The sequence below is a fragment of the Pipistrellus kuhlii genome, unplaced genomic scaffold (genome assembly GCF_014108245.1).
Source record: "Pipistrellus kuhlii isolate mPipKuh1 unplaced genomic scaffold, mPipKuh1.p scaffold_m20_p_60, whole genome shotgun sequence".
Lineage (NCBI taxonomy): Eukaryota > Metazoa > Chordata > Mammalia > Chiroptera > Vespertilionidae > Pipistrellus > Pipistrellus kuhlii.
In genome coordinates, this window is record NW_023425563.1 from 182,213 (window position 1) to 195,823 (window position 13,611).

The 13,611-nt window shown below is 56.6% G+C and overlaps 1 protein-coding gene across 2 annotated transcripts in view; it reads left to right on the plus strand.

The window, feature by feature from the left end:
* The window catches only part of PHACTR3 (phosphatase and actin regulator 3), a 151,818-nt gene that overhangs the window by 101,584 nt on the left and 36,623 nt on the right, over positions 1–13,611 (plus strand). The window contains exons 3-5 of one of the 2 annotated variants that reach the window (XM_036420035.2): positions 838–912; positions 7,355–7,516; positions 11,886–12,098. In XM_036420035.2, coding sequence (XP_036275928.1) covers positions 838–912; positions 7,355–7,516; positions 11,886–12,098 — 450 coding nt within the window. The remainder of the gene's footprint in view (positions 1–837; positions 913–7,354; positions 7,517–11,885; positions 12,099–13,611) is intronic. The other variant, XM_045574997.1, reaches the window with a different exon arrangement.

Below are 13,611 nucleotides of genomic sequence, written 5' to 3' on the forward strand. Positions count from 1 at the left end.
TGCTGCCAGAGACAAAGTCCGTGGGGGATCGCTCATAATAGCAGTTGGTCCTCTTCTCACCTTTTTACACTTTTTACATGATTATTATTATTAGTTTTGTTAGTCCTCACCTAAGCATATTTTCCCATTGATTTTTAGAGAGACTAGAAGGGGGAGGGAGGGAGAAAGGGAGAGACAGAGGCAGAAAGAGAAACATTGATGTGAGAGAAACATATCGATTGGCTGTATCCCACATGTGCCCCAAGCAGGACCTGGGATCGAACCTGCAGCCACAGTATGTGCCCTTGATCAGAGTCGAACCTAGACCCTTTGGTGTTTGGAGGTGAGGCTCTAACCATTGAACAACCGGACAGGGCTAGATATTAATGTTTATTTATTTATTTTCTTTATGGATTAAGGTATGACATGTATCCTCATCTCCTCACTGTCCCCCCTACATGATAGTTTTTTAACCACCCACCAAGTTGATTGACTAATTCTCCTTGTCCAGAACCAGAGCTAGACACCGTTATTCAGTGAGCCTGAGTGAGCGGAGAGGTCCAGGAGTGTTTAACGATAACAGGAACGTGCCCAGGACATTGGGCAGAGAGAAGCGGTGCTAGCCGGTTAATTAAGGAGCATTTGATGGAGGGCAGAGTGGGCAGTGGGGGCCAGCCAAGAGAAGGGTGTCATCCAGGCTTGCTGCTCAGGTGTGACACATGGCAGCTTGGTCAGTGAGAAAGCTTGGGGTTCCCAAACAAGGGGTCCGGGGGACCAGGCCCCCTTACCCCACCTCCTGGGCCTCCCCGTGTCTTCCAGAGCCCTGCCCTGACTCACCTGGTGTTTGTGTGTATGCAGCTCTCGAGAAGAAGGCTGGCCGGCAGGGCCGGGAGGAGCTCATCAAGAAGGGGCTGCTCGAGATGGTGGAGCAGGGTAAGTGGGGTGCAGGGCGGGTGGGGGAAGATAAATAGGGAGCAGGTTGGGTGGGGACAGGGTAAGTGGGGGGCAAGGTCAGTGGGGAGCAGGGTGGGTGGGGAGTGGGTAAGTGGGGGGAGGGTAAGTGGGGAGCAGGGTAAGTGAGTCAGGGTAAGTGGGCAGCGCTGAGCCCAGGAGCACAGAAGGCATCTCTCCTGGGCCCGGAGGCCCGTCGGGTGGAGTGGAAATGGAAGAAGCCTGGCGTCCTCCTGTGGCTGCTGGACCCCGTGGGCTGCGTGGCTGCAGGAATTGCCGGAGTCCCGCCCACAGGCTCAGCCCCAGCCTCTGAGAGCTGAGGGCTTTGGAGGCCCCTCCCTAGCACAGCTCAGAGCAGTCTCCTTCCCCAGGAGGCCGGAGGCTTCCCGCAGAGCAGTTCGTGGGGTTTGGCTGTGGCTACTCCCTGAAATGGCAGCAGTGGCTTTGTTACTGCACATTCACATTTAATCCTTGACTCAGGAGAGTTATTTTTACTGCCACCTACCCTGCCGCTGGCATTTCTGAGCCACCCAGATGGCGCTGTGCTGCGCTGGGCGGCGGGCCTGTATCCGTTTGGTCCCCATGGCACCCCGGCCGGTGCGTCCTCCCCGGCGTGCAGGTAAGCAATGGGGTGTCTGAGGCGGCCGCCAGGGTCACCCCCACAGGGCCCTGACGCCGTTAGCCCTGGTCCGGAGGTCTTCGTCGTGGTCGAGTCTGTGTGGCCACTTGTGTCTGCATCTTTAAGAAACATGGGTCATTATGGACAGCACCGTTCCTCCGCAAGATTCCCGAGCTCCTAGTCTTCCTCTCTCTGTGGCACCAAAAGGCACTGGACCGGGGCCCCTGGTCTCTGGTCCTCTGACACCCCGGGCTCAGTGAGGGGGTTCACCAACCTCATTCTCGGAAGCTGGGCGGGCTCTCGGTCCTGACTGAAGGAGCCTGGCCTCCGTGGGGGGTTCCTATCAAAACCCCTCTCCCCACTCGTCGTCATTTCTTTAGATTCAGAGACAGAAGTGTTCTGAGGATGTGTGTAGAGCAAACCCACGTGGGCACATACGTGGCGCCAGGACTCAGACTTGGCACGTGAAGGAGAGCTGTGCTGACAGGCCTGCAGGCCCGGCCCTGTGAGCGAGGACTCAGGACTGGTTTTGTCTGGATGGGACACGAGGCCGTTTGAACGTGTTGCCAACAAACCTTCCTTTGGGTCTTGGAGAAGTGAAAGTAAAAACAGTTATGGCCTATTTATCTGTTATAAGACGTGACCACTGCTAATGAAGACTCATGTGGATTGACTCCTGGAAGGACAGAAGGAGGGGATGAGGAGGAAGAAGGTCTAGAGGGCAGCTTGCCGCTCCTAAGCACCGAGTCTGGTGACCATTTTGTTTGCCGGTTGAACAGAGACCCGGCGGGGCGGACTGTGGCGGCAGCTAGAGTGTCAGGGTGACCGCCAGGCGGTGTTGCTGCGGAGGAGGGGCTCCTGGCCTCCACCCCCCTCCAGCTCCATCGGCCGGCAGACCTTTCCCACAGAGGATCCAACAGCGGAGTGTACGCTCTGGGGCCATGGGCCTGAGGGCAACTACTGACGGCCTAGAAAGGCAAAAGACAGTAATATGTCTCAGTGAGGGCGTAGCAGCTGGGACACCCTTGTTTGTGGGTTTGGAAATTTGAATTTTGTGTAACTCATGAACTACTCCATTTCTTTCTTTTTGTTTGTTTTGCATCCTCACCTGAGTGAGAAACATTGGTGTGAGAGAGCCGCATCAATTGGTTGCCTCCCACACATGCCCCCTGCCCCAGACCAGGGTCAGGGATCAAATCTGCAACCCAGGTCGGGCCGATGCTGTAACCACTGAGGAAACCAGCCAGGGCTGCTATGTTTCTTGTTACTTTTTCAGCTACATGAAGGCGAGGAGTCCCCTCTTCACTGGGGCCTGGAGCAGGTGTGGGCTGTGCTCGGCATCTGGTTCGATTCCCAGTCAACGGCACCCATATGTGGTCATACACGCTGAGCACGGACACATGGTACATGCACACATATGGCACACACATGCACATATGGTGTACGTGCACACACTGTGCAAACACATGGTGCACACATTGTGCACATGGACATACAGTACACACACGCGACACACATGTGGTACACACACATGGCACTCACATGGGTGCACTCACAGACACACACATGTGCTGCCCCGCACATGCACATGCTACCACCCATGTACCCCACACACATGCCCCCATGCACACATGCCCCCACACAGTGCACACATAGGTGTAAGTCAACCTGGAGTTTGCCCACACCGCCATCACCAGCGCAGCAGTGGGAGCTGACGCTGGAGCCTTGTCCAGGACACGGTTTGCCTTCCCCACTCATGGGGTTGGGGTGGGTTTAGTGCTATTGTTCGCCCTGTGTGCGGACCCTCTGACCCTCTGCTCTGGCTCTGGGGCGGCAGTGACCTTCTGAACCAGGCAGGAGACCTGTGCGGCTGTGCAACAGATGAGCTGGGACTCCGTCTGTGTGTGTGGGGGGAGAGGTGACCCTTTTTCTGTCTTCACTGCTGTAGCTGCTCTTCTCTGACACATGCTGTGAGGGCCGGCCAGCCTGCCAGCCCCTCCCCGGGCCCTGCCCAAATGCTGGCAGTGAGGGCAGGGGCCCGCAGGTGTCTCCACGCCAGACAATGTGTGTTCTGGGTAACTGTCCTCCATCTTCCTGCTCATGTCGACGAGGCATTTTCTTAAATGACAGGGAGCTTCATATTCCATCATGGGCTGTGAGAGTGAGCTGCCACCGTGCTGTGCTCAGCGGTCCTTTCCTCGGGGACTTGGGCAGGGACAACGAGTCTGTTTGGAATGCCAGGGCCAGTGTGAGCATGTATGTGCTCAAGTGTGGGTGCTTGCCTGCACACATGTGTGCCCATGTGCCCGTGTGTGTGTTTATGTGCACGCGTGTGTAGACGTGTTCACGGCATGTTCCCTCTGGCTACTCTAAATGACACAGGTTTGGCCTCGTGCTCCCACCGTGGCCTCAGAGGGAAAGGGTGGCAGTGGAAACCGGGCCGGAGAGGGCCGCCCACAGCTCCCCTACCCCAGCCAGTGTTTCCTAGCAACCGCCCTGCCACCAGGGCTATTTTGGGAACTGGAAGTTTTCATCGAACAAGATTCCGAGCTGCAGCTCAAAGCCTGCTGGAAGCGGGGCAGCTGGGCCTGCATGCTGGTGGGCAGCTCAGCAGAGCCTTAGGAGGCTGAGACCGGGGCGCCCTCTGACCAGTGTTCTGACTGGCTTGCCACTGATGCTGATGAAGAGGGAGAGGGGTCATTGTGACAACAGCACAATGTTGAGGCAGCAAATGGCCGCGCCTTCTAAACCTTGTGTCCATGTCTGGGAGCGGTGGTGGCAGCCTCACAGGGAGCATGAGGCCCGGGAGCTGCTGCCATTCTCTTCCCACACCGCCGACCGAGTGAGCGAGCCGGGGCAGAGGCGGTCACGACAGTGTGTCAGGCTCGACAAGGCCAAGCCTGAGAGGGGCCAAGAAATGGGTTTGAGCGGTGACAGCAAACTTTTTCCATGAGGCCAGGGACCTGCTGGCACTTTTCTGGGTCTCTCCTTAGGTCAGAGGTCGGTTGGCAGACTCTCATTGTGGACCCAAACCATGGCCTGTTTTTATAAGGCCCTGAGTGGAGAATGATTTTTACACTTAAAGGATTTTTGTAAAAATCAAAGAAGAAAATGCAGCATGGCCAAAACCAGTTTGGCTCAGTGGATAGAGCGTCGGCCTGTGGACTAAAGGGTCCCAGGTTCAATTCCAGTCAAGGGCACATCACCAGTAGGGGGTGTGCTTATCTCTCATTGATGTTTCTAACTCTCTATCTCTCTCTCTTCCTCTCTGTAAAAACTAAATAAAATATATTTTTATATATTTTTAAAAAAAGAAAAGGCAGCATGGACCGTATGGCATATGGCCCACAGTCTAAATGATGGGCCATCTGGCCGAAACTGGTTTGGCTCAGTGGATAGAGTGTTGGCCTGTGGACGGAAAGGTCACAGGTTTGATTCCGGTCAAGGGCATGTACATTGGTTGCAGGCATATCCCTGGTGGGGGTGTGCAGGAGGCAGCTGGTCAATGTATTTCTCTCATCGATGTTTCTAGCTCTCTATCCCTCTCCCTTCCTTTCTGTGAAAAATCAATAAAATATATTTTAAATAAATAAATGATGGGCCATCTGTCCCTTTCTGGGGAAAGCTGGCTGGCCCTTGGCTTGGTCCCCCATCAGGCGGCATGGCTGTGCAATGTGAGCTTTCTAGTCCAAATCTGCAGACTCTCCCTCCCCCAGGAGACAGGTGTGCTGCAGAGGGGACGAGGTGAGCTGTGTCCACCCCAATCCTTCGTGCGCTGCACGCATGGGACTGGCCAGTGCCCTGGGCGCGGGGTAGGGGCTGTAAGGGAGCCTGTTGTTATCACATGGGCACATGGGCCCCAGCCTGGTGATCATACCGTCACCACCTCCTCCCCATCAAAATTCCCCCAGTGGCCTGCGGTTGGAGGATCGTCCTGTGCAACAAGAGGTTGTGGGTTCCATTCCCCACCACGGACAAACCCAGGTTTTGGGTTTGATTTCCAGTCAGGACGTGTATGGGAGGCCACAGGTTGATGTGTCTCTCTCACATCGATATTTTTCTGCCTCCCCCCCTCCACTCTCTAAAATTAACAAAAACATTTCCTCAAATGAGGATTTAAAAAACACACAAACCCTCATCAACAGCAATAATGGCGATTGCTAGCATATTGGGTGCTTGTTCCAGGCACGTTGCAAGTGTTAACGCACTTAATTCTCACACCTTTGCCGTGAAGCAGGTGGTCAGACTCCTCTCATTTTATGGCCGAGGAGCCCCAGGCCAGGCACACTGTGGGTACAGACAGTTCCGCCGTGAGGGCTGGGGGTGTGCAGGCAGGGTGACCGCACGTTTTACCCGGCTGTGGCATGCTGGGAGTGAAAGTACATCCTGTTGGTGGAGACAAAGACAGCAGGCAAAGGGGGCCCCTGACTCCACAATCCACTCTACCCCCACCTCCCACGCTGTGCGGGAGGCTGCCCAGAGCAAGCTCTCAAGTCCCGGTCCCTGCCCTCACCCTGCTGCCTCCGGGCCGCATGAACCTGCACAGGTGACGCTGCCACTCTGCACTGTGATGGCCCGATGAGACGGCGATGGGGACGAGGAGGTCCACAGGGACTGCGGTGGGTCTCAGAAGGGGCACGTTTTCAGCTGCTGAGTCTCCAGCCTGCAGTCTCCCAACCTTGTGGCTGTGGGACCAGGACCAGTCACTATGCTCCTGAGTGCCGGACCCTCATCAGTAAGATGAGACCCTGAATGATCAGGGGTTAGACCCTCAAAGGCTCCACAGCTGAGCCCCAAATAAGGGGAGCCCAGGTCCTCCTCTCCTCTTTGCTAGGTGCCTGATGTCATCCTTCTGGGATCTCTGCTCTGTGATGCCCCTGGTTCTCGGCAGTCCCCCCATTTCTGGGCTCATGAACCCCGAAGTGTGAGTTAAAGGTGTGAGGGTCACGCTTACTGCTCTCTGCCTTCCTGTTGCTGCCTGTGGTGAATCTGTTCCTGTAGCTACAATGTCATCTAACAAACAACCCAGCACCTGGGGGCATTTGTTGTCACCTGTCAGGGTTGGCCTTGGCTGGCAGGATGGAGGCAGCTCAGCCCTGCCCCCAGCCATGCCTCCGTCTCCCCTCCCCCACCCATCCCACGCTAGCCCAGTGTGTCCTCCAGGGGGGGCTCAGGACCAGGAGCAGCAAGCAGGAGTGAGCATCGCTTTTGAGGTTGCTGTTGTGTCAAACCTGGTGGTGTCCCACTGACCAAAGCAAGCTCCAGGCAGAGGCCAGGGTTAGGGGAACGCAGCCAAAGCTGCAGATACGGGTGGGGCCACTATCCAGTCTGCACAGGTCGGAGTGAGAGGGCATGGGCAGGTGTGCGAGGCTGGGGTGTCATGATGCTTGGAGCAGCCTTAGGAAGACAGGGTGTGCGCAGGGACTCCGGGACTCAGGCAGGCATATGCTCAGCAAGGCTTTGGCATGGAAGCTGCCGAGCTCTGGCCAGAGTTTCTAAGTGGTTAGAGCATCAACACCAAATGGTCGCAGGTTCGATTCCTGGTCAAGGGTACGTACCTCAGTAATGGGTTCCCTCCCTGCCCCCATTCCAGGCATGCGCGGGAGGCTACCAGTTGATGTGTCTCTCTCACATCAATGTTTCTCCCTCCCTCCCTCTCTTCTACTCTCTGAAAAAAAGCAATGGAAGAAAAACAAAAAAGCAAAAAAACAATGACCTCAGGTGAGGTGAGGTGAGGATTAACCAAAACACACAGAGCATGTAGGGAGGGAGGACAGGCAGGCTGACAGCTGTGTTTTCTTGCAGACACTGAAAGCAGAGCGGGCAGCCGAGCCACACAGAGTGAGCCGTCCACTCCCAAGCAGCAGTTCCCCGAAGACGCCCAGCCAGGAGCCCCCTCGGCCACCGGGACAGGCCAGGCCTCCCTGGAGGAGCCACTGTCCTCGGACAGCCTCTCCGAGGATGCAGGTACCGGCTGGAGACAGTGTGGGGTTGAGGTCTCCCAGGAGGGCCACTGGCCTGGGTGGCAGCTGGCGTTCACAACCGCGGCCCGGCTCGAGCTCCACCCCCTGTGCCATGCGGTTGGGTTTAAGTGTTTGCTGGAACGTTTCAAACTGTGTCCTCCCAGTCGGGCACAGCCGGTGAATAGAAGTGCCCACGATACTCACGGGTGCACCCCGTCACCGGCCTCTGGACATCCTTGCTTCTTCACGGGAACTTCAGGAAAGTCTCCCCAAGGCCAGTGTCCACTGGGAGCAACCTTGTTGAGCCCAAGCCCACAGGGCAGAACAGGGTGGAGGGGCCCCAGAGTCCTTCACAGAGCCCGCCTCTGTCAGTGAGGACTCCAGTGCCCGCCGCGGGGAAGCCAGCATGCCGGCTCCGCAGAGGGGAGGTGCTTCTCGCCACTTCTCCGCCAGGCGTGCTTGTTGCTCTGCTCCACACTTCACTGGCTCCCTGTGTTACAGGCAACAAACGTGGGGCTTGTGTCAGATGGAAGGACTCACTCAGTGTGGCAGGCAATGTGCTGATTACTGGAGATGGTGGTGGTGGCAATAATGGCGATTGTGGTGATGATGGTGATGGTGATGGCGGTGGTGGTGGTCATGGTGGTGGTGATGGTCGTGGTGGTGGTGGGGGTGGTGATGGTGATGGTGATGGGGGTGGTGGTGGTGGGGGTGGTGGTGGTCATGGTGATGGCAATGGTCGTGGTGGTGGTGGTGGTGCTGGCGGCGGTGGTGGTGGTGATGTTGATGGTGGTGGAGGTGGTGATGGTGATGATTGTGATGGTGGTGGTGGTAGTGTTGATGGTGGTGGAGGTGGTGGTGGTGGTGGTCATGGTGATGATAGTGGTGGTGGTGTTGATGGTGGTAGAGGTGGTGGTGGTGGTGGTGGTCATGGTGATGATAGTGGTGGTGGTGTTGATGGTGGTAGTGGTGGTATGATGGTGGTGGTGGTGGCAGTGCTGGTGATGGCGGTAGTGGTGATCATTATTTTAATTGAATGGACTGGGTGGTTGGCAGCTGAGAAAGGAGAGACAAAGGGAATGATGGAGAGGAAGGAAAGCATAAACCCAGGAAAGACACGTGTGGGTGCTTTGAGGTGACGGCGCCCTGCTCTCTGACCACTTGGCAGTGTTTGTAGAGGTGTCTCCCAGGAGACTTCGCTGTGGAGCAGGGAGCCTGTTCCTTAGTAAAGCTGCATCCGGGAACATGGCAGGCACAGTGAGGGCTGCAACTAAAACTGTGTCCCCACAGTTGTGGATGCTGGAAGTCCAGGCCACGAGGACAGGCTCACCAGGGCTCCTGTGGATGGTGGGGGTCTTTCGCTTCACAACCAGGTGAGCATCTGTCCTCGGCTGCCTCCTCCTGCCCACTGGGGCTCTCCCTGTCCTCTCCTATGGCCCCACCCACAGCGTCCCCTCAGCATCTGTAGGCACCCGCCAAGAGGGGCTGGCTGTGCCTCTCCAGTTTCACCCTGACCTGGGGAAACATGAGTTTGGGTCTGAAGAGCTGTGGCTGGTGAGACACCGTGGCCCCTTTTGCAGAGGCCCTTTGGGCACCGGGCACCTGCCTTCCCCAGGCATCAGCCTTCAGTCAGGGTGGAGGTTGGTGGATTCCCATAGCTCACTCAGCATTGCCCTCGGCCACTGAGCCTGCCACTCTGCAAGGTGGCTGCCATCCTGCTGCTGGCTCCCGGAGCTCCTCCGGGCAGGTCCTTTCTGCTTGTTTGGCTCAGGAATGTGCCGGCTCCCGTCAAGGCCCATCTAACCTCAGGCACTCTTGCTCTCCAGATGTTTTGGGGATGGGTTTCAGAGCAGACTTGGTTTGTTGAGCACAAACTTGTTATTAAGAATCTTTCTGTGGGCGGGGCATGCTATTGAGTCTGGGGTCATCCTCCCAGGGTGATGGGAGAAGGGGAGCTTCTGGCTTCACTTCTAGATCTGAGCCCTGCACTGGAGTTTGGAGCTTTCAGTGGGTGTGCAGCTCCCTCTGCTGGTCAGGGCAGGACAGGGCCAGCCCTAAGGGAGGAATCTCCAAATCAGAGAATGAGCGGAGCTGTCTTCTAAGGCTTTCCCCCGCCCCCCATACTTGAGATTTGAAGGGGTGTTAACATTTTCATTTCGATAAGATTCCAAACTACAATGGTAGCTACACACTCCTATAGGAAATGCTGAGGAAGATGCAGGCTGAGAGAGGAGGAGAGGCAGCCCCTCAGACAGGTCAGGCACTCCGGGGTCTGCACGGTGAGCAGAGACTAGGTTTGTGGAGAGGCTTTGGAGGAGGACTAGGCTTTGCTGGTGTGTGGAGCTCTCTGAGCAGAAGGGGGAGCCGCATTCCACTCTGGCTCTTGGGGTGGGCACCTCTGTGGAGCAGTTAGGAATCAGCCCTCTGATGCAGAGCCCAGGCTGCCTCTGGCCATGGAGGGGAGGGTGGTTCCTTTCGGGTTGTGCTCTGTGGCCAAAGGGAGGGCCAGCGCCACTATGTCAAGGTCTTCATTCCCATGAGCTGCACAAGAGAAAGGGCCTGGCCAGAGAGGCTTGCCTCTTCGGACGTGGACATTGAAATAGTAGAAATGCTGATGAGTAATGGGACCCCTGGGGCATACAGTCCACTCTGCATGATTCTGTGGACGTTCCGGAGGCCAGGCATCCTGCCCAGTCCGCAGCAGGGCTTTCAGCACCGCGGACAGCGCCCTGCCCAACCTGCCTGCCTGAGGAGGTCTGGTGCATGGGAAGATGTACAATATGAGCCCGCTCTGATTTTAGAATCTACTCTGAAAGGTTGTTCCCAGATGTTAGTATCCTCAGGTGGTTGTAAAAGCGAAACAGCCAGGGCCTTGCACAGGCCTGGGTACCTGGGGTCCGAGGTGGGGAGAGGAGGCTGCCTCTCACATTAGAGAGGGAGGAAGGAGAGAGGAAGGGAGGGAGCGAGGAAAGGAGGGAGCGAGGAAGGGAGGGAGGGAGGGAGGGAGGGAGGGAGGGAGGGAGGGAGGGAGGGAGGGGTGTAGGGACAGTATATCTGTGTGTGAGACAGGATTGCCCCTGTCAGATGGCCTCAGTTTCCCCTGTAAATCTGGAGGTGAGGCTGCATGGCAGGAGGGAGGTGGGAAACGGGAGCAGGAAAAGGCCCGGAAAGGTGTGAAGCAGAGTGACTGAGGGGGAGGCTGTGCTGAGTGCGGGTTGGGGAGCAGGTCCCGAGGAGGCTGGGACTGGGCCTTCTGTGGCACCTCTGCAGGGGTGGGGTCATGGGGGCTCCATCCAGAGGTGGGGCTTTTCTGGATGTAAATGGAAGGAAGTCAGGCAGAGGACCTGGGTGTGGGAGAGATCCTTGCTGTGGTGGGTGGTGGAGACTGAGCTGGATGGAGAGAGTGGAAGGGGGAGGGTTGATGGGTTGGGAGAAAGCAGGGGAGCATGAAGTTGGGGGGCCTTCCTGGGGGAGCTGGACATGCAGGTGGAAGAGAGGATGGGTGGGGTCTGGGCAGGCTGACCTTCCCCATCACTCACCTGGCTGGTGTGCCGGGGGCAGAGCTGCTGAAAACCAGACCTAGAAGCCAGTAGCTGCTAAATGTGAGCATCTGTGATGTGAAGGCACACGTCATCTCTTTCATCATTATTATTTATTTTATTAACTATTTATTTTTAACTGTGTTTTTTACTGATTTCAGAGAGGAAGGGAGCGGGAGAGAGCAATTAAACATCAATGATGAGAGAATCATTGATCGGCTGCCTCTTGCACATCCCTTTTTAGGGATTGAGCCCACAGCCCTGGGCATGTGCCCTTTACTGGAATCAAACCCATGACCCTTCATTCTGCAGGCCAATACTCTATCTATTGAGCAAAACCAGCTAGGGCATGGCATCTCTTGTTTAAATGTCACAGCTGTCTTGTGAAGGACCTCTGTTGTTAGTTCGATGCCATGGAAGTTCGCTGTGCGGGTATATGAGGCAGAGAGGTTTAGTGACTGACCCAAAGGCACAGGGGAAGTGCAGGGGCCAGCTGGAGCCCAGGTATGTCTGATCCCAAAACCTGTGATTGTGGACTAACCCCCCCCCCCCAGCCCCACCCCGCTTTCCGCAGGCCAGGCAGGAGCTTTGGCACACCACCCAGTGAGTGAAAAGGGAACTGAACCACTTGCTCATGAAGTGATTTCCTCCTCCTCTCTGCTTCTGAGGGCTCTAGTGATAGTTGAACTCACAGGAGGTCAAGTGTGTATGTGAAGTGGCCCCTGTGGATTCTGCTCCATACCGCACGCAGTCCAACCGCTCCCCACCCCCACTGCCCTTGCTCACCTCCACCCCTCCATGGTTTGTGAACTCTCTGTTTTGTCTTTGAATCAGCCAAGACGCCCTCAGCACCCAGAGGTGAAGAAGCAGACACCACCAGCAGCCTTCTGCCCACCACGGATGAGTCCTCTCAAGCCTTAGCTGGGTCCGACTCCCTGGACAGTCCTCCCAGAACCCTGGAGAGATCCGTGGGCCAGCTCCCCAGTCCCCTGCTGCCGCCCACCCCACTGCCCAAGGCAGGCTCCAAAGCCACAAAAAATGCCACAGGTGGGTCCTAATGCATTGTCCATCCAGCCATCCATCTCCCTCCCTCCCTCCCTCCCTCCCTCCCTCCTTCCCTCCCTCCTTCCTTCCCTCTCTCCCTCCCTCCCTTTCTTATTCCCTTCCTTCCTTTTTTCCTCCCTCCCTCCCTTCCTTCCTTCCTTCCTTCCTTCCTTCCTTCCTTCCTTCCTTCCTTCCATCCTAATGGGGCTCCCTCTGGGGGCTGATTGGGCATTGGTCTCTGGGCAGGTCCAGGAGCAGAGCTGGGGCAGGAGGGCTGTCCTTACGTAGTACGGATCTCTGGTGGTCAGAAGCAGACCATTCAGGACCCCTCTGGCAAGCAGGGCAGACCTTCTGCAGTGGTCTGAGGTCTTCTGAGTGCATGAGACACAGCTATCCCCCAAACGAGATCTTTTTGTTCAAGTGTCTGTTCTATGTTTCTCTCTCTTCCTCTGTCTCCCCTCCTTTTCTTTCTCTCCCCTCCCCTCCTCTTCTCTCCCCTTCCCTTCCTCTCTCTCAGTCTCTCACTGTCTCTGTTCATCTGTTTCACTGATTATCTCTCCCTTCTGGAAGGCAGGTTAGGGTGGTGGTCAGAGAGGGCAGCATGGCCAAGCAGAGGCCCCAAGGCCTCTGCCTGCAGCTTTGGCCATGCCAGCTGAGCAAATCTAGGTAGCTGAGACATTTCCACTCCAGGCTTGTGCTCTCTTGTGCCATAATTGCTGGAAGCAGGGGTGGCACTGGCCTCGGGAAGAGCAAGCGCTTCCTAGGAGGGGTTGCTTTAGGAGCGAGTCCTGGCAGGTGGCCTTGCAGACAGAGGTGGCAGGTGACAGCTCTCAGCCCCTGACTTCCACCTGTAATACGACTGCTTACCGCACATGGGTGCACCAGCCCGGGCACCAAGGATCCCGAGGGCACATGGCCCGTCACAGTCCTGGAGTGGAGGAAACTGAGGCTCCAGCAGCTTGTCCAGGGCCCCCAGCTAATGGAGGCTTGAGCTGTTTGGGGCTCATACCCTCCACATGCCCCCCCCCCCTCACCCCCGCTTTCCCTGCTAGAATGTTATTTCCTCTCCCTTCACCAGGTCAGTGCATCCTTGTCCTTTCTTCCAGGAGCCTGTCCTGGCCACAGCCCCCAGGTGGGTGCACGGTGCCCTCGGCATTCACCCTGTCAGTTCACCTGGTGAGCATCCAGGGCATAAATCGGACATGTCACTCAGTCACCCAGGCACCCATGGATATGGGGACTGGAACAGGAACGGAAGGGACAAGAACGGAAGGGACAGGAGGGTGGCCACAGGGCTCGGGCCGGGCTCTCTGGCAGCTGAGGACATTTTCTTTTCTCCAAGGTCCTCTTTTCTCCAAGGTCCTTTTTCCTTTTCTTTGGGGAAATGTTGGCTTCATTCTGTGAACACTAGGTGGCAGCAGTGAGGAGAGAGGCCCCTCACCTGGGCTTACCTGGCCCAGGATAGACAGCACATAAGCACATCCCATGGAGCTCTCTGGCCTGAGACACAGCAGCC